Source organism: Lissotriton vulgaris, chromosome 4_1 (genome assembly GCF_964263255.1).
Source record: "Lissotriton vulgaris chromosome 4_1, aLisVul1.2, whole genome shotgun sequence".
NCBI lineage: Eukaryota > Metazoa > Chordata > Amphibia > Caudata > Salamandridae > Lissotriton > Lissotriton vulgaris.
Genome location: NC_141691.1, coordinates 17,017,986 through 17,038,482, shown reverse-complemented (window position 1 = coordinate 17,038,482; position 20,497 = coordinate 17,017,986). Strand labels below are relative to the sequence as shown.

Here is a 20,497-nt window from a genome sequence, read left to right as displayed (position 1 = left end):
TTGGATTTTGGGATACAGGGGTATTTTTAGGGTTCAGGGCTGGGTTTGGGTTTTGGGGTACAGGGGTATTTTTAGGGTCCAGGGCTGGGTTTGGGTTTTGCGGTACAGGGGTATTTTTAGGGTTCAGGGCTGAGTTTGGGTTTTGGGGTACAGGGGTATTTTTAGGGTTCAAGGTTGGGTTTGGGTTTTGGGGTACAGGGGTATTTTTAGGGTTCAGTTTTTAAATATATAATATAAAATAATAAAAAAATTAATTTGAATAATTTTATTATTTATTAACAATAGTTCTTTAATAATAATAGTTCTTTTAAAAATAAACATTTTTTTAAATATATATATGTACAAATTAAATATTAAAAAATAATTTAATTTATTTAATTAATTAATTTTTATAAAATTACATTTTTTAATAAAATAATATACTTACCTATACTTACGTTGTAATGGCATGCGTTGTAATAGCATCTGCTATGTAATGTCTTGCGTTGTAAAGGCATTCGTTGTAAATGTATCTGCGTTGTAAAAATTGCGTTGTAACGGTGTGCGTTGTAAAAGTTTGCGATGTAACGTCATACATCCGCCCAGAACATCCATAGGCAGTGATCAACGCCTTAGTGATGCTCAAGAATTGCACTAATTTATATTCCTCTCAAACAGTACCCTAAAAAAGATTCTAATGAATATATAGCAAAAAGTGTCCAAGGCGCGGGCTTGCAGTAACAGGCACAGATTAATATCGTCACGGTGATGATCCACGGGAGAGAGTAACTGTAGTAAACAGGATCTGCGTATATTGTATCGCGTTGTCCATCACTCCGAACAGTTTCAGTGTGGCGCGGCATGTCGTGACGTGTTGCTCCCTTGAACGACTAAGAATTTAGGTTCAAGAAGATCAGACGGCAAAGATCGCAAAATTGCTGAATGTTCAGGCAGCCAGCAAGATTTGGTAAAAGTATGTTGTACCAAGGCATAAAGCGGCTTGATACGCTGAGCATATTCGGGAATTTAGCTACTCCCGAAATTCAAACAACCTAGAAGAGATTGTAGTGTTTTCAGAGTTGTCGGAGCACACAGCAGTGCACATTTCTCCAGGAAGTGAGGTGCTAAATCTCGACCTTGATTGTTGAGCTCATAGCCCAGAAAAAACACTGTGTATTCAGCAATATGTGACTTTGCAAAGTTAAATTTGTAATCGAAGTCCGCAAACATGCAAATGATGCGGTCAACATGACAAAGATGCGGCCATAAAACGTCGCCTGTGAGATAAATGTCATCTACATATGAACACGCATCAGGGTCTAGTCTCTCCAAAAGAGAGACGAGGCGGGTGGCAAAGACGCCTGGACTGTTCCTATAGCCCATAGCTAATCTTCTGAACTGTTTTTGTTTCCCTCCACAGGTGAACACTGTCCATTGACTACTAAGAGAGGACAGGTTATGGCAAAAAAAGTTGTTGAATATGTCAAGTGTGGTTTTAAAATGCTTACGCACGAGACTATCCACAAGGGCAGAACTGTGAGTATTCTGTACCGCGCAGGTTGTACAATGAGAGATCAAGTGCCGGTAATCCAAAACCAAACGGTACGAGCAATCAGGCCTAGTTACAGTAAAAATAGGATTATTCATCGGAGACACAAAAGTTTCAATTACCCCTTCATACTCCAATTGTTCCTGGATTTCTGCCACAGGAGCATGGGCTTTATGCGGCATCAGATATTGGGGTTGAGGCTGTGGTATAGACCGCAATGAATCGCATGTCTGGCAGAAAATTTGTCACATCCACATTGAGTATGGTAGAACGCCGGTGCAAGCACCTTAGCCCACTCCTCTGCAAAATTCAGGGCTTGCTCCTTCTGCACTGTGTGTGTGAAAGCAAAATGAAGGGTGGGGGCCAATCAGCCTCCACTAACAAAATGTTATAGGTAGTAGTCAGATTTTCCCAAAATAACCCTTTTATAGTACGTTTTTTGTCACTTTCAATTAAAATGACTATTTCATAAAGTCTTTCAAGGGGAGCCACTCTAATGTCAGCTGTCTCAACATTAACAGTAACGAACATGTCACTTGCTGTCACCTTCAGAAATGGACGCAATACTTCCTGCGGTACTGTAATTTCCGCTGGACTGTCTAACAGCGCCAAGGCCCATGTCAGGTTCCGAAGCTGTGTTCTCACTATCCGTGGCATACCTCGCTGTTAAAGCGGCAACCTTTTCTTCTAAAACTGGTGTCTTTGACTCGGTGAGTCGTCTCGCTTGCCTTTACAGTCGGTCTTGCGGGACTGCTCTCTGCTTTGCTGAGCACCCCGACCTTCACTGCGGTCTCCTCCACTGGTAAGGGAGAGCAATGAATACTGCAAAAAGCGAGGAGAACATTGATCAGGAATCTGAAAACGATCAGGTGACTTAATACTTGTGCGGTCGCGCTAATCATTTGTGCGCACAGTAGACTCAGGTATTGGCAAAGCAGGTCATGACCCCTGTTTCTGTTGCTTTTTTCCATGTTTTTTATTCTTATTCCAATTCTGCTTTGGAAAAGAGGGGCGTTCCTTTTTATCAGAAGACGCCAACTTAGTTTGCTTCTGCACTGCTGGTGTAGCAAAAGGCTTAACACCCAAACTATTGCGGAAAATGGTTTTATAAGCATCAGCAATGATTTTCGGTAACTGCAGGGGGTTATCAGCATCAGGGACTCCGCGCTAAGCATTAGACACTGGGAAGTTCACTGAATATCCCTTAACATTAGCAAGGATGCGATCTGAAACAACTTCAAAAGCCCCAATGACTCTCATTCCCAATTGAACAGCCGCCTCCGCTTTATGTTCATCTTGGCCATGTTTAACCACTTCAACGCTATTGGAGTAAGGCCCATATAATGAGATTTCCATTGAAATGAATAGGAGGGGCATGATGAGTTACCCTTGTCGTTAGCAGCCAAGGGGTTAATGACGCAGGGTAGGACAGCCGAAGCACTTAGTATAGACCGTCGAAAATATTTTTTCCCGAAGTCTCACAATCAGCAACCTCTGGTATTAAGTCTTACTGAAAACTTATTGTTAGAATCCTGTGTTTCTCAACAGGAGTCGTATTAGGAAATACTGCCTCCAACTGGTCAATTTTCTCAGCAAGCCAAAAAGCCAAATCATCCTTTTCTTGGGGCCGCTTACCCATAACCGAATTACCCATGACAGGATTAATTTTTATCCGGGCCCGTCCCGCTAGTTGCCCCGCAGCGCCCTGTGCACTATGACCAAAGAGGTATAGAGCACACGCAACTCATCTAAAGTGATTTGCATGTGACGCGAAAGCAGCGTGTAACCGGCCAAAACCGGCCACGTGGCCCCGGGAATTGACAAAAGGCCCAACTGAACCGCCATCAACGATTGGGGAAGGGCACCATTAATTCATACTCGATGCTGCATTGCTGAAATAGGAATCTCTAGTGTTGTATATGGGATTTAGTTTAGAGGCACAGCCGTGGGAGTATAAGTGTGAAACAGACCAGAATCAGCATTGATTGCAGGAAAGGTAATCTATGAGTAGAATAACTCAAACGGGTATGCTGCTTCAGCACTCACTATGAAAACTTTTGCCATGCCATCCACAGTGACACCATACATTTGCAAGTGAGTGCGGACGGCCATCCTACCATGCGGGGGAATCTCGACGTCACCCATAGCGACACCAAAAATAAAAAGTACAATACAAAAGAATTGCAGCACAAACGGGTAGTAACTCAAGCAAGAACCTTTTTAAATTATCAAGCATGAAAGAACATATGTAACTATAGGTAGGTTAAACCATTGCCACTGTCAACCAGAAACAATAGTAAGGGGGTCGTGGACTGTTATAAGCACTACTGGAGTGTCTCAAAAATAAGACCACTAAGTTAAGATTCTGCTCATACTCAGAACTGTGCACAGAGACCCAGGACATCAGTGAATTGTGGTGGACCAAAAAACTCACCTCAGTACCTAGAACCCCTAACCGATTAGCATCAGTGTCACATTAGCTCTTCGTCCTAAAGCAAAGGTACCAATGATTAAACAACCCAGAACATGCGACTTAGGTTACTCTCAGGTGGGAATCAAGAACACTCTTTCATTATATTCTCATACCAGTCCACAACATGGGTAAAGAAAGAGACACAATAAAGTTTAAAATATTTATTTTAACAATGTGCTCTAAGATGCAGTATTTTTGCAAGCATAATCAACCGTCTGATTAGAAATATTATGATCAGCATTTTTACAATTCCATAAAACACAAAAAGAGAAATCATATTATAATGATGGTTGGAACAGGTTGTATAGCATCTTGTATGCCACCCTCCCTAGCTAGGAACTTTGTTTTATAAAATATAGAAGGACTCTTAGGCTTGAATGGGGAACCCCATACCTCCAGAGACGAGCATAATTGAATCACATCAGGATCTGCAATAGCTCTCTGTCTCTCTGGAAATGGGCTTTCTTCAGAGTGTCTAAATCATGTTATGTTAGTGACCTCTTATGTAGCGCATGACTCAGCCGGGGGCATCTCAGCGCTTTCCTAGAGGAAAACCAAAACAGAAGGTCAAGTAACAGAAATCTGTGTCAGAGATACAGCATTAAAACAAGAAAGCTTTAAGTTGTTTTCTAAAAACCAAGTAAGAGGTAGATTTCCACAAAGCCTCAGCTAACAAGTTACAATACTTGGGAGAAATATATGAGAAAGCTTTGCCCCCTGTGCGGGTACGCCGAATACGGGGATCTTCAAAAGTGCCAACGAGTTTGACCTAAGATTATGAATGGATATCTGCTTACAGAGCTTATTTTGCAAATAGCCAGGACCCGTTCCGTTGATAGCTTTAGAGGTGAAGCAGCAGATCTTTAAAAATGATCTCTTTTTCACTGCACGCCAGTGAAGCGCTCATGCATGCAGTGAGATATTAAAGACGCCAAAATTTCAGCTAGCTGCAGCTGCGTGCATGTTCTGTCTAGCGCATGAGCCTATCAGCCCGAACAACACCTAACATTGTTTTGATAACCTTGGAGGCTTCAGCACTCACTGTGCAGACTAAGGTCGAGCTGTAAGTCTAGGGACGTTGAAAACAAGCCATTCTCATGTGAAGCAATTCACGCAGCCTAACTTTCAACAACAGTTACATATAGCGGCCTATTCCGATGTCGGATGGACCTGAGTCCGTCCGACATCAGGCAGGAGCTGTAACCGACCAACATGATGTCATCGGTTACAGCCCTGCTAGTACGATGCGACTGAACAGGGTTCAGTGGCATTTGTATACCTTACAATGCAAGCATTCTTTCAATGTAGAAAGCAGGGGTGCAGTTCATCCCTTCACCCTGTGGCCAGCACCACAAGGTGCCTGCCACCGGGTACAGGGATCAACGGGGGGGCACCATAGGTGCCCCCAGGCCGCCATCCGGCAGCCTCACACCCATTGGAGCCCTGCTAGGGGTGCCCAGAGACAGTTTCCGACTGCCTTTTTGTGCCAGACAGACCGTCACAAAAAGGCAGTGAAAAGCTGCCATCGTACTCCCTCGGTCATACAGAGGCGACAGGGGGAGTACTGGAGGATCTCCGGACTGCGGACAGGCTTTCCGAGCCTGTCGTCTGCAATCTGGAAATCCGAGTCGGATTCCTTTCCGACCGAGCCGGAAAGGAATACGGCCCACACATGGTTCGGAGCCCTTCCGTTCAAAATCAGAATCGGCCCCTTAGTGTTGTGTGCAAAAGCAGCGAAAAGGTAAAATGGCAGTTAAACTTCCAATAAGCCTATGCTAACATAGCAATGTGCGCAAGTAAGGCCCAGCCTTCACTACACCTGTCAGGGAGAGAATCCAATTCAAAGCCATGTGTATTGCTCATAAGACCTTCTGGAGAAATGGCCCAGCAAGAATAAAGAAAGCAAGATGTGACGGGTGCCCTTTCTCCTATAACTCTGCCAAGGTATGGAACACTCTCCCCCCACGCCTTCGGGCGGAACCTAATCTGCTGCCTTCTCGTAAACTCTTAAAAACACTGCTCTTTAACAACTCCTTCTAACTACTGGGCTTTTTTCATTGTCCACTTTCGTCTGCAGCTCTGAGATGCCTCAGGGCAGCTATTGCTCTATATAAATATATTTTCATTTAATTTAATTTCATTGAATGGCAACCAGATGCTGAAAAAAATTATTCTACGTACTGGACTTACACCTGGCAGTAATTAATTCTATCTCTCTTTACTTTGTATTCTCTGTGGGCAAGAGTGGTTAGAAGAGTCTCTTTTGCATTGTTGCTCAGTAGGACAGTAAATCAATATTTAATCAACATATTGCAACAGAGTGCTGTCACATTGGAACTTTTAAAGGTAATTCTTTATCTCTCTGTTGAATTTGCTAGGGGGATCACAATATAAGAAGACTGCCAGATAGTGGTTGTCTGGATGGAAAAGGATGCTGAAGAAGGCGTTCTTTAAGTCGATTATGGAAAAGCTCTTGCCGTCCAGGGAAATATTAATCAAGATGATAGATGGGATGAGGGTCAATTGGAAAATCTGTTACCACTATGTTATTCAGAGGGCTCAGGTCCTGAACCATGCACCAAGTATTACCCTTGGCTTTCTTGTCTGGGTAAATTGTGGTGTTTATAAGGAGACATTTCATGGTAAATCACTCCTTGCTCCACCAACAGCTGTATAGTAGGGATGATGCCCTCATCTGCTTCCTTGGGTAGAAGATATTACTTCACTCTGGGCAAAAGAGCGCCTTCTTTCAGTGTGATTTGCGATGGTGTGTCAGTACAGAAAAGGCCAACAACATGAGGACCCATTAAATATGCCATGTGCCCAATTATATAAACTTTTACACAATTATATTAATGAATCAATCTGTGATTTTTAAAGTGTGCTACTTACACATTAGGGTCTCAAGGTGCTGTGGGGGTGCAGATCAGGGTCAGTTGAAAAGCCAGGTCTTGAGGCTCATCCTGAAGGTGTTCAGAGCGCAGGAGCATTTGATGCTGACTGGGAGTTTGTTCTAGGCCTTGGCTGCGACATAGGAGAAGACTCTTCCTCCTGCTCTGGTTCCGTGGATGTGTGAGGTTTCTGCTCTGGCAAGGTTGATGAAGCTGAAGCTTCTTTTTGATACGTGGAAAGAGACTCTTTCTTTGAGGTATTTGGGTCTGATGTTGTGGCAGGATTCATAGGTGTGGGTGAGTAGCTTGAAGGTTTCCCTCTTCTTGACAGTAAGCCAGTGAAGATCAAGCAGTTGCTGGGTCATGTACTCATGTGGAGGGGTGCTGGCCACGATGGGCTGTAGTTTGAGTAGTAGGGAGTTGTAGGGAGTTGTTGATTCCAACTTAGAGGGCAATTCCATAGTCCAGTCTGCTAGTGAAAAATGCATGGGTGACTGACTTCCTGGCTTCGGGGGATCCTGCTGAGGATGCAGAGGGAATTGAAGCAGGTGGAGGTGACAGCATTGATCTGGTGAGTCAAGGTGAGGGAGGAGTTGAGAATGATGCTGAGGTTCCAGGCATAGTCAATAGGGGTGGGTGGGTTTCTGAGTTCAGGGGACCACCAGGTGATGTCCCAGGTAGAGTGGGAGGGTACAAGGATGAGGACCTCTATCTTCTCTGAGCTGAGCTTCAGGGAGCTGATTCTCAGCCAGGCTGCAATGTCTTTCAAATATGAGGAAACAAGGACCCCCTGGTAAAGTAATGAACTTCTAGGACAGGGTAAAGCACTATGTAGGTATCTTCCTAGATAGTCAAAATATGCTATGCGTCAATGATTAGTTTGTAAATCAAGTACATGTAAGTATGTAATATCAAGCAGGCGAGAGTTATATAAAAAGATCGATTTTATTAAAAAATGAGGGAATAAAAACACAATAAATTTAGAACAAATAATTTAAGACAAACAATATACAATACATCAAAATCACAATTAAAATTAGGGAAAATCTTTGTGTGATCCAATCGTTAGATATGTGGCAAGATTGAAATTAATTTGACGCACGTTTCGGTGCTATGACAGCGCCTTCTTCAGGAAATCAGGCCACAGATTCCTAAAGATGATGAAGACATAGTCTATGTTAAAATACCTGTACAAGCTTGACAAAATGGGGACATCTATAACAACAAACATCGTTTCATAATCATGAGACCGACAGTACTTAAATTGAATGACAATAATAACAAGAATTCACTTTATGTGGTGCCTTCACAGAGCACAATAGCTAAACATAGCTGTATTACACAAACACTTATCATGAACATGCCAGATTTCTATATACAGATGAAGGACTTAAGGAGTCATGCTAGAAATTGCTATATTACTAATTAAAGTCATAGCTAACAACATTTCCAAGCAATGTTTACATCTAGATGAAGAACAAGGGGTAAAGAAGATCGTGAGCAGAGGTTAAAAGGAAATGTATGTGCATTTTAGAGGAGGAAATCAATAATATACAGAGTGCCGAAGGAATATCAAGAAGAATACAGGATGTGTATTGATGATAAAGTCCAAACGACCCAACTAGATAGACTGTGAAACACAAGATGAAAATAACTAGGTAAACGCAATGTGAAGTAGATTTACATATCAAACCCACCGCACGCAATACACTTCTTCATTTCAACAGTTTTCATCCTCGCAATCAAAAAGACAGTATCCCCTTTCCTCAATTCTTGCGAGTTAGGTGTAACTCTCGCCGACTTCGCTAAACAATCTATAGCAATGAAACTCACATTCAAAGAAAGAGGATACCCACACAGACTCATTAGAGAATCGTACAAGAGCTCAAGGTTCTTTGATAGAGACAGCCTTCTCCAACCACAGACCAAACATCCAAATAAGCAATTAGTTTGCATAACTAAACAAGAATTGGCACATTCTCAACTGTGACAGCACTGTTGCCAATAAGTTAGAGAAACCAATATATGCCCACCGTAGGAACAAAAATGTAAAAGATATTTTAGTCCATTCTAAATTTGAAGACCGTTCACCTCAACTAACCTTTGTTCAAAAATCCATTAATAGCCATTTCCCCATCAAAGGCACTATCAAGTGTGGACAATGTAAATCATGTGACTCCATAATTCCAGGTGAGACATTTACACATAATGACGTCACAACCAAGGCCAAAAACATGTGGAATTGCAAAACACAAAACGTGGGGAGGGGTTCATAGATCATATGGGATGAGGTAACAGACAGTGTACTAATGGCATCAGCTTTCAAGGAGTCTTGAGCTTTTTCGCAACATATCCTCCATAAAGCCACAGTAGCTTCCATTTTCCATGTAATTTGGCTCCTACATATTTATTTAGGAGGAGGGTGACAAAATGTTCAATTCATTTATCATTGAATGTTCCCTCCTTTGGCCAGGGATACATATGCTTTTAGGTGGCTTTCAACCATTCCAGGTTTTACTATTTGAAATGTCTGCTTATTGCTTGGGAAAACCTTCTGCACCTCTTTTTTACCTGATGAATTATGTTGTGCAATGTATATTCAAATCAACTGTCTGCACAATAAACAACATTACACAACAATGTCATACCGTGGCCATATTTCATTAAAACACCACCATTAGTCCTCAGTCACACAAACAAAAAAAAATAAAACTTCAAGTCTAGGCCGATAATCACATCTCTATTCTACTTTTTGGTAAATGTGAATAGCAACCCCATACCACTTCACTCCTAACCCTTGAGGAGATTTCTTTCACATCATGCCATTGGGGTGACTTTCTGCACATTAGTTCCAGAGATGGTCATTTGATTGTTCAAATCTTAATTGGAGGTAAGGTTTAGTGACCCCAGCCTTCCACAGGTCTCTCGTTGTCTCCAATTCCAAATTACCCAAGCTGACCACTTCTAAATCGTCATTGAGAACCAGAGGTTAACTAGGAATGTAAGTGCCTTATTTTATTGTGGAGTATTGGATGGCAGGGAGACCATGGCAGCTCTTAAATAATATCAGAGCTGATCTTGAGCACAGTACTCATTTCTGGATCTATAAAAAACAGACTTTTACAGTCTTGCAGTGTGCGCTTGCATGAAGAAGGGTGCCAAAACGGTAAATGTTATCCTTGGACTACAAATAATTCTCTGTCCCTGCATTGAATCACTCTGTGCTCTTGACCATATAACTATGCCCCCAGTTCTCCAGGGTCTTCAGTCCACACAAGAACAATTTGTGATGAAGATGGTCTTATAGATTGTATCACAGCAATGACTGAAACCTTGACAATTTAACATATTTTCAATATAACCATGATCTCAGGACTTGTTCATTTTGTAATCAATGATGATTTGACCTTTTTCTAATGTCTGAAATGGGCTACAGCAAAAGTGTGCATGAGACAAATAAGTGATAGCAAAGAATGTATATCGCAGTCACTTTTGTCTATATGTGAATTTTATTCTGTACCCTTGTAAACAGCATGTTTTTTTACATAAATCTGTCATTTGAAATGTATACATTTGTTTTGCATTGTTCATTTTTGTTGTGTAATTTCTCTATGATAGATTTGTTATACAAACACATATTTGATTCTGTAATTGAGTTACAATCCACTAAAAAAGGGCTTAACATAATTCATTTTTGTAGATTACTCAAGACTTTCTACCTCTAAAACAATCCTTTGTGTGCACTTTTACTTGATATTTAGTCTGTGTTATCCAAGCCTCTAGGGGTTTGCCCATTCTCTTGTTCGGTTATCTTATTGTGCAGGAGAAATACACAGTCCAAAAACTCACATGCAGTACACTAGTACCTAGTCCATATAAGAACGATGTATGCTGAAGATGGTCTTATAGATGTTATCACAGCAATGACTGAAACCTTGACAATTTAACATATTTTCAATATAACCATCATCTCAGGAATTGTTCATTTTGTAATCAATCATGATTTGACCTTTTTCTAATGTCTGAAATGGGCTACAGCAAAAGTGTGCATGAGACAAATAAGTGATAGCAAAGAATGTATATCGCAGTCACTTTTGTCTATATGTAAAGTTTACAGTGTGTATTTAAAAAATATTTACATCTGTGTTTTGCATTGCCAAGAAAGACATGTTTTTACGTAAACAAAGAATAAGATCCACTCTGAACTCGCTATTAAGAAGACAGAAGTCCCCAGATCCTCCTTAACCCTGTGCGTAGACATAATATTAGCTTGGGCATGGTGTCTGCTTACCTTTTCAAGAAGTGTGCACTGGCCTCTGCAGTGTGGGGAGGCGGTCTTCAAGTACCAGTCGGGGGGGGGCAAAGGGGCTCTCCTGGCTGGCTCGCCAACTATTGCGGGGTGTCTCAAAACCCTCCAAATTATAATATCCACACAAACCCCTCTGCTGTGGCTGGGAGTGGAGCCTTCAGCATGCAATCAGGCTGCACCTCAGGCTTTATTTCAAATTGCTGCTGTTAGCCAGGCCTTTTTATTCATACTATCACAAAAATGTATTAACAGAGAGTAAACAACAGTAAACTTGCAAGTTACCGATTTACGATAAAAAAACACTTAAAGACATGTGAACTCATAACCCAGAGTTCTGACCTAAACCATTATATATTAGTTATTGCATTCACAACAATGCTTAACAAATTAGCATTCTTCTGCTTGGTAATGTGCATTTCATTGTAAATGTACTTTCAATGAAGTGTGTGCTACCAGTATTGTGAGCCTAAGACCTCTGTGTACTCAGAACTAATTTACTTCCCTTCACCCATTTGAATCAGGCACCTGTTTGCTTAATGTGGTTACTTGTATACATTGTCTAAACAGGCCAGGATCTGTTTGAAGGCGCGGGGCGCGTGCCGATGGACTTGTGTGCTTAAGTCATAAATACATTCAAGTCTGATAACTAGTAGTTGGCCTTTACCTGAAAACCCTTTCCAGTTTACTATTCCATTGAATCCTTAAGTGGCCTTTCCCCCTTATTGGTGTCAGCACAGTATTTGGGCCTAAACTGTTTTTTAACCACAAACAGATGTGTGGTTTCTGCTTGTGATTGTTGTTGCCCAATGTTGCAGTGTTTCATATGTTCTACAGCATGTTCAACTTTCATATTTCCTACAACACAATATATAATACCTGGTGCTAACTGTACATATATCTTTGTTTTTAGGGAAGCATGGCCTGAGAAGCAAAATGAGTTGCGATGCAGAATCAAGCGCGTTCTTAAATATGATGTCAGGAAGAAGAACCCATTTTCCCCCACAGTCCTGCCCCTGGTTGACTGTCTCTTCTTGAAACATTGCCTGGAATGTCATGTGACCACCGAAGATGAGTTCTGCAGCACTCTAAGAAATGTCACATTGCTGATAAAAAAAGGAGGTCATCTCATAATTATAGCGTGCCTGCAACAAACATATTTCTTGGTTGAGAACTTCAAGTTTTCAAATCTATCCATTGAAGAGGCCTTTCTGAAAAAAGCTGTTCTTGATGCTGGATGTGTCATTCAGGAGTCAGAGGTGTTGCATAGGACAGTTAATTGTTTGCATGATGTGGCAGATTATAAAGGCATTATATATCTGAAGGCCCAAAAGAAATAGATAATTGATAAACCGTCATGTCAATCAGCAGAGGGAATTTGTTTCCAGTTTCCATTCTTTATTGCTCACACCAATTGTACTACACTTTCTCTCTCTTGTCTCACTATTTGATTATTTACCTTTTCGGTTATTAAGTTGCTTTATCTCTGCTGGGTTGTAGTTCAGTTAATTTCTCTTTCTCATCCATCACGATGTCACACAAATTATAGCTTTGTTGGGCAGTGTTCACAGAGTTGATTACTTTACTTTCCAATAAATTGTACAATTGTGTGATTGTTGAGTTTTGTGTTTCATTCGTGCTACATCTGATATTACGTTTTGAGTTCCTAGAGACAACTTTTTCCTTTGTGTAAAAGAGGTTATAGTCTTCCTTTCAAGGATCTTAAAGATACGCTCATCTACATTTTAAAATGCTTACAAAGTTTACTATGGAAACATTGGTTAAAGGTTTGGTAAACAGATTACCTGGGAATTTAATTGTCGGAGGGTATGGCCTAGAAATACCATCTTAACAAGGCCTACCTCAAATTTTCCCAGGTAACTGCGCTCTACATAAGGAACATAGGGGCATATTATCAAGGGGGTTTATCTCCGCTTTTTTGGCTTTAAAAGCCAAGAAAGCGGAGATAAAATTATCTCCCTATTACCAAGCTGTCGCTAACACCAGTTAGTGACAGCTAATAGAAAATAGCGACCATCTTGGGCCCCGCTTTGCATGTCAGTGATACTTATCACTAATGACATGCTAAGTGGCGTGCCAAGATGTTAGCGACTGGAAACAGTCCTTAACATCGCTATCTCTTATTACCAACTTTTGGAGATATTCGCGCTAAGCGCGAATATCTCCAAAAGCTAACACCTGCCCTGAGCAGTTCTTAGCCATGTTATCCAATGGGAGGTGGATAACATGGCTAAGAGCATTTGCTCGATAATGCATGAATATCGCTGACTTTTGAGCGATATTCATGCATTGCGGCCGTTTTTTATCGCATTTGCGATAAACCTTGCTAATAGCAAGGTTTATCTGCGATAAAAATCGCCGATGTGCGGCGATAATTTTTGTCTCTAAACAAGTTAGAGACAAAAATTATCGCTAGTTGTTGGTAATATGCCCCATAGTCTCTCCTACGCTAAGCCAAATGCAACAGGACAGAAACTATGGAGCATATGTACGTACTTCACATTTTGCGATTCTCAAATAGCGATGTTTAAGGAATCGCTATTTAAGAATTGCAAAATGGAATGTAGGTCATAATTCGCAATTTTTCTGCAAATCTCTAAAATTCCTTAATAGTGATTAGCAAATTGCGAATCGAAATTAAGGAATATGTGTCCCATTCATTCCTCTGGGCCAAGAGGCCATTGGGGATACATTATTATATTGTGATTTACTATGAGAACATCCAAGGGTGCCAGGGTGTCCAAAGGACACCTGTTGCACCCCTGCTATGTGCCTGTAAGTACATGTGGGGCACATACATACCCTAAGGGCATGTCTGTGCGCCACATGGCACTTTGAAGTTTAAAAAAAAAGCATTTTGACAGGAAATCGCAAAATACCATCTACTTGGAGTAGGTGGTATTTTGTGATTCCTTAAGCCAAAATCGCAATTTAAAAGGCACCCCTACATAGCATTTAAGGAATCGCAAAATTGTGATTCCTTAAATCTTAATAAAAATAAGGAATCACAATTTTTGCAATTCCTTATTTTGCTGTGTGGCACCTACATACCAAAAGGGTGTTTGCGATTCGCAAACGCCTTCCTACATAGACCATATATAGTTTCAAGGCTATGAGCAGTGCCCTTTATGGAGCAGAGTTGTCGGGTATAGCAAGAGCAAGTAACATGAAAACCTTGGAGAAAAAGTTCCACAAAAACCTGGCTTCTCTTCTGCAAAGCACTCCTTTCTGCCCACGGAAGCTCGACATGGGTCTCAAACCCATTAGCGATTTAGCAAAACTCTGCCCCCTGTTGTTTTGGCAGCAGATGGTTTCCACTACGGAACTGAAACCCTATGCCACTGCCTTTGCGGAGATCTGTGCCCTAGACACGACACAGAGCATAGGCTAGATTAAATAAATCCAAAGTCTTGTGTCCAGTATTGGTCTTTCAGGACATAACTTTGTTCACCAACCCACACCAAAAAACAAATTAAACTACTTTACTGGGAATGGGTTGAGCAAATGCATATTCTCACAGCAGTCAGGGCAAACTAACTGAAGAATATAGAGACTTCAATGTCAACCGATCCCTAGAAAGCTAACTCGATACAATCAAGGGGCTAACTGACAGGAAGCTCTACATTCAATGTAGGTATGGTGGCCAGCCAATCAATGCATTCACAAACTCATGGTAGACCAATAGAGCACAGACAAATCATTGTCCCTGTTGTCCCTGCCCTCAAGAATACATTGACAATGTTTTCTTTGCCTGTACAGCGTATGCAAAACCCTGGAGCAAATGACTGACTCCACTTTGTAGGCAATTTGGAACTGAAGATCTTAGAGTGCCCTGCGTTTATTGAAATCAGATGCAAGACCCTTATTTGTGTGCGCAAATCATGGCGGTGCAGAAGGAGGGCACAGGTAGCCCCCTCGACTCACACCTAAGAGTTGCAGATATGATCATCTGCCTTAATAAGATTATCTGTCATGACAGTCAGTGTTACAAAATGCAAATAGTCATTGTTCTTAACTCCTGTATATAAGCAAACTTACATTTCCTTTTTAGTTTCTTTTACTGTAAAGATTAATGTTTTTAAATATTGATTTTAACCCAGTTGTGTGTTTTTTTAAACAAATGTAACTGTATGCTCTGAATACTGCTCAAATATTAATTAACACATTTGCACTTTATACAAGGGACTTTGGGACAGATGTATCATTGTAGCAGTTTGCGATCATTATTAGCAATTTTTAGAGAATCGCTATTAAGAACTCGCAAAATGCTATGTAGATAGTAATCGCAATCGTTTTTGCGATTCCTATATATTCCTTTGTTGCGCATCACAAATTGAGGAAGGAATTTAAGGAATCCCGTTCCATGCATCCATTCCAAAAGGCCCTCAGGAATGAATGGGAATTGCATGCGCAATTTACGAGTACCCAATAGATTCCAAAAAGACACCCTGAAATGTGCATGTGTGTGTCACATGGCACTTTAAAAAATGCAATCAAGTGCTTTTTTCGAGGAAATTGCAAATTACCAGTAACTTACATTTGGTGGTAATTTGAGATTCCTTACAGCAATATCGCAGTATGCTATGGATACTAGAATAGCATTTAGGGAATCACAAATTACAATTCTCTAAATGCATGAGCAAAATGAGAATCACAAATTTCGTAATTCCTTATTTTGCGAGTAGGTTTTTCTTTCCTGCATTGCACACAGCTAAACTGCGATTGAAAACGCTAAAATTATGCTAATTTCAGCATTTGCTATCGCAATTTAGCTTGATTCATCTGGCCCTTTGCCACTTTGCACAGTAATCTCTGATTGGAACCCGGGATGGAAATTATGAGTTGTATGCTATCCAATGTTTTAGGTGTTTTATTGCCTGTTGTTATAGTCTTGAGACAGACTGTCACTTTTTAATTGTATTGTTTAAATTAATCATATGCCCTGTCTCTCATCAACTGGTATGTAATAAGTTCACTCTGAATGTTTGTCTCTTTAATGGTAAGAAAGCATTTGATAGATCTCTACGTAATCATAGCCCAGTTAGTACCTAATTACTAGTTAGATTGAGTGGTAGCTCCAGTTAAATTGTACCTCTATCTAATCAAAAGTACCAAAGAAGAAAACAGGTATGTCAACCACTCTCAAAATTACGTAGTATTCCAAATGATTATAATTATCATTCACAAGTTTTAAGGTTAGAGTTCATTAATAGGAAATGGACTTCCAAAATACGGATCCAGACCAGATGTTAGACTTCAAATCTTTATTTCATATACATTAAAGGTATTTCCAGCTTGTCCTGCCGACACGTGTTTCGTCTCATGGAGACATTTTCAAGGCTGGAAGTATAAAAAAGCTAAAATCAATATTTACATAATATCCACTATACATATGCAACATCATAAAGGGGTGTACATAAGGAAGTCTAACTATACATCCATGATCTAACAAATCATACACATTTAAGAAAAACCACAAAGAAAAAAGCATGAGAAACAACAAGCACATAAATATCAAAAAAGTTTTCTGATTCATATAATACTAAGGTATAGTTAATTGATGCTCATAGTTGTTGTCATATAACTTCTTATCCCACTGATAACCATATTAGGCCAGTACACAATATATATCTCTTATGTGGTAAGCCAACATGTTGAAAGAGAATGCAAGGGTTTAGTTGCCAGATAACACCATAATATTAATCAGGATTATTCAAAGGTACTGGATCTGATTGCCCGATCAATTGGGGCATCCTGTCCCCATAATTTAAAGTTATAGGTTGTGAGCTATTTAGTAAAAGAAAAGAAACATACCAAAAGGAAATTGCGCATTGATGTTAAAGGACACGGGTCTTGATTCCCAGTATGGATGTAAACGAGTTCTAAAAACACACAGGTAATATGAATCCTACAAGATGAGAAAATGGAAATTCCTTTCAAGATATGATATAAACCAAAAACAGTTTCGTGGGATAACAATTATGTTATTTGGGGACATACCCAGAAAAAGCTTTTTAAAGGGACGCAATCCCTATAGTCCTGGTCACTAGATCCTATTAGTGTAGATCATGAAACGACGTCCAAAGTAATCGTTCAATATGTAAGATGGTAGACCTAAGAGTAAGGGCAAACAGTTATTATGCGCCACAACTAGAGGAATGTACATCTGCATATTAGACAATCCACTCAGGTGTGATGACTGGGAAAACAGGGCATAATTAGTTGTCCAAAGGGCATAACAATGCGAGTATAGAGGTGGGTAGACCAAGGCCAAATGATTCTCACTGCCAAAATGGTAATTAGCCATGAGCTCAGGCTACATGATAACAATATAGATTCAAGCGATGACACGCTAATTGTATATATAGACAGTCCTCTACACTAATAATTATAGGAAATGAGTAGAAAATCTAGCTAATAACACAAAACAAAGTAAGGGGAAATGTAATATGGCTGCATAAGTAAACTCACTTAATCAATTCAACGGTCTCGCTGCGTGGAGGTGGGTTCATTATTCTTAGGTTCGTGAGAAGACCATGATAAGTCACTGAATGGTAAAGAAAATAAAGGCACATGGTTTGCTCTAGGTGTAAATGAAAAATAGTCTAAACATTACCCCCGTCTAGTAGTTGTGTGAAAAAGCATGAGAATTACAAGTTAGAATGCCCTAGTATGTAAATAGAGCAATACCCTAACACGAAAGCCAAGACAAAAACAAGTCCTAGTAGTTCGGGGTTTGGACCATCAAATTAATAAGGAAAGCACGTTTGCAGCGAGGGTGGAGGCTTCCTAAAGTATCAAGGTGTGGAGGCTCTTCCTAGGTCTTACCTCTTTTCAGCGCATCGTAACAGGGAAACCGCCACTGCAATCAGCTACCTGTAATAATTTCCCGCGCCGGTTTTTAAATGGAAAGCGGGGGGCGTGACTTCAACACGAGAGCCAGGTGTTGATAGTAAAATGTAAAGAGTCCGTCGTAGTAGCCCAAATAAACAATGGCGGCCATATTGTAGAGGTAAAACGGGCCATGATACACACCACCGTATCAGTATTGCTGGGGCTGAAAGTTTAAATCAACTCTAATGGAATAATGCAAGTTAAAAAAGAGACGTCCCAATATAATGTCCAAGTTTATATAGCTTCAAAGGATATTAATGCATAAAAAGCACTATAATATTATCTATTGAAAGTAAAAGCCCAATAATTCGCTCGAAAACAATGTAACTAATTAGAGTATAAGATTAGAAAATAGAGCCCATCTCATGAAAATAAACCGAAAGACATAGGATAATATCCATGCCATCGAGGGCCCACGTCATGGACTCGATAATGGCAGACATCTTGTAATGGATGTCTAGAGAATGGGCGAGTCCCGGGACTTAAGCACCCAGAATGTGTTGAAAAGAATAATAACAGTCATCCGTAGGGACGATAAATCCACAGGTATACAAGGGGATAATAGATTATAAATAACTGACGAATCTGCATTCTGGCACAATAAAAAACAAATATATATCATTTAAAAATATTTTAGACAATTGTTCAATCAGCAATCGTTCTAAGATGTACTGTAACCCAACAGAGTTCATCAGAAGGTGTTGAGTATACAGAAAAAGAGGGGCAATGACACTGTCAGGTTAATAGTGTGGTGCTTCAAGATTGGTAATTCATATACGGTCACCACACCATTTTAACATAAAAGGAGACAAAGCAATGCATAGATCTCATATGATACACATAATGCCATTACTCTATAAGGAAAACATGTAGTTCTCTATCAGTATTGAGTCCGTGATCAACTGCACGGAGCTTAATCAGCCATTTGGATTCCAATTTGCGTAAAGCCAATGTATTATCTCCCCCTCTTGGGTCAGGTTTGATCATGTCTATTCCATGAAAGTGGATACCAAGAACCTCCAGACCTGAATGTTCTTTATTGTAATGGGCTGCTAAGGGATACTTAACATTGTTATTGCGAATGGCTCTAACATGTTCCTGTAGTCTTTCTTTTAGTGGGCGAATCGTGCTTCCCACGTAAATCAATCGAAGGGCTCAGTAAATTCTTTAGAGTTCTGCCTTTTTTATATATAACACGAGGTTTTTTACCAACGTATGTTTCCAGATCTTTATCCAGTTGGAGTAAATGCCAAGGTTTTCTAATGGCATTATAGATCTGGGTACTGTTGGCACTGTATTGGGTTATAAAGGCAAGCTTGTTATTAGCCTGTACTTTAGAATCTTTCTGTTTCCTTCTGAGCGTAGATTTTCTGGAGATTTTCTGAATTTTTTTGTTTGCCGTTTCCAATATTTTGTTGTCATAGCCTCTCGTCAAAAATTATTTTTTTCAAAACATCTACCTCTGTTATAAAGTCATCCTCAGTACTGCAATTGCGTCGCAATCTGGTCATTTCTCCATAGGGGATAGCTCCAATTTGTGAGGCAGGGTGTGCACTACTCACATGGAGGATAGAATTGCAGGATGTGCTCTTTCTGTACAATTTAGACTCAATTCTGTTATCAGATATAAATAGCGTGACGTCCAGAAAGGAAATGCTATTGGTGCTAGATTCAAAGGTGAAAGTAAGATTATAGTCATTTTAGGTAGGTCATGAGGTCATTAAGTAAGTTGTCTCCTCCCGCCCAGATCATTAAAACATCATCGATAGATCGGCCCCAGTAAACAATGTGTTCAGTTAAAGTAGGGGGACCTTTCTTCCAAATATGATAATCTTCAAAGAACCCCATATAGAGGTTCGCAAACGAGGGGGAGAATTTAGCCCCCATAGCCACTCCCGAATGTTGTTGGTACCAATCATCCATATGTTTGAAGAAGTTATTATTTAGGGCAAATCTGGTTAGATCAATAACCAAAATGACTATAATCTTACTTTCACCTTTGAATCTAGCACCAATAGCATTTCCTTTCTGGACGTCACGCTAATTATATCTGATAACAGAATTGAGTCTAAATTGTACAGAAAGAGCACATCCTGCAATTTTATCCTCCATGCGAGTAGTGCACATCCTGCCTCGCAAATTGGAGCTATCCCCTACAGAGAAATGACCAGATTGCGACGCAATTGCAGTACTGAGGATGACTTTATAACAGAGATAGATGTTTTGAAAAAAAGATTTTTGACGAGAGGCTATGACAACAAAATATTTTAAACGGCACACAAAAAAATTCAGAAAATCTCCAGAAAATCTACGCTCAGAAGGAAACAGAAAGATTCTAAAGTACAGGCTAATAACAAGCTTGCCTTTATAACCCAATACAGTGC

General features: G+C 40.2%; 1 protein-coding gene across 1 annotated transcript in view; it reads left to right on the top strand.

Moving 5' to 3' along the window:
* LOC147718233 (indolethylamine N-methyltransferase-like) overlaps nucleotides 1–12,811 on the top strand; it is a 94,099-nt gene extending 81,288 nt beyond the window's left edge. Inside the window, exon 3 of the mRNA XM_086918239.1 lies at nucleotides 12,112–12,811. Within this exon, the coding sequence (XP_086774365.1) occupies nucleotides 12,112–12,538 (427 nt within the window). The 3' untranslated portion in view covers nucleotides 12,539–12,811. The remainder of the gene's footprint in view (nucleotides 1–12,111) is intronic.
* Nucleotides 12,812–20,497: the final 7,686 nt, after the last annotated feature.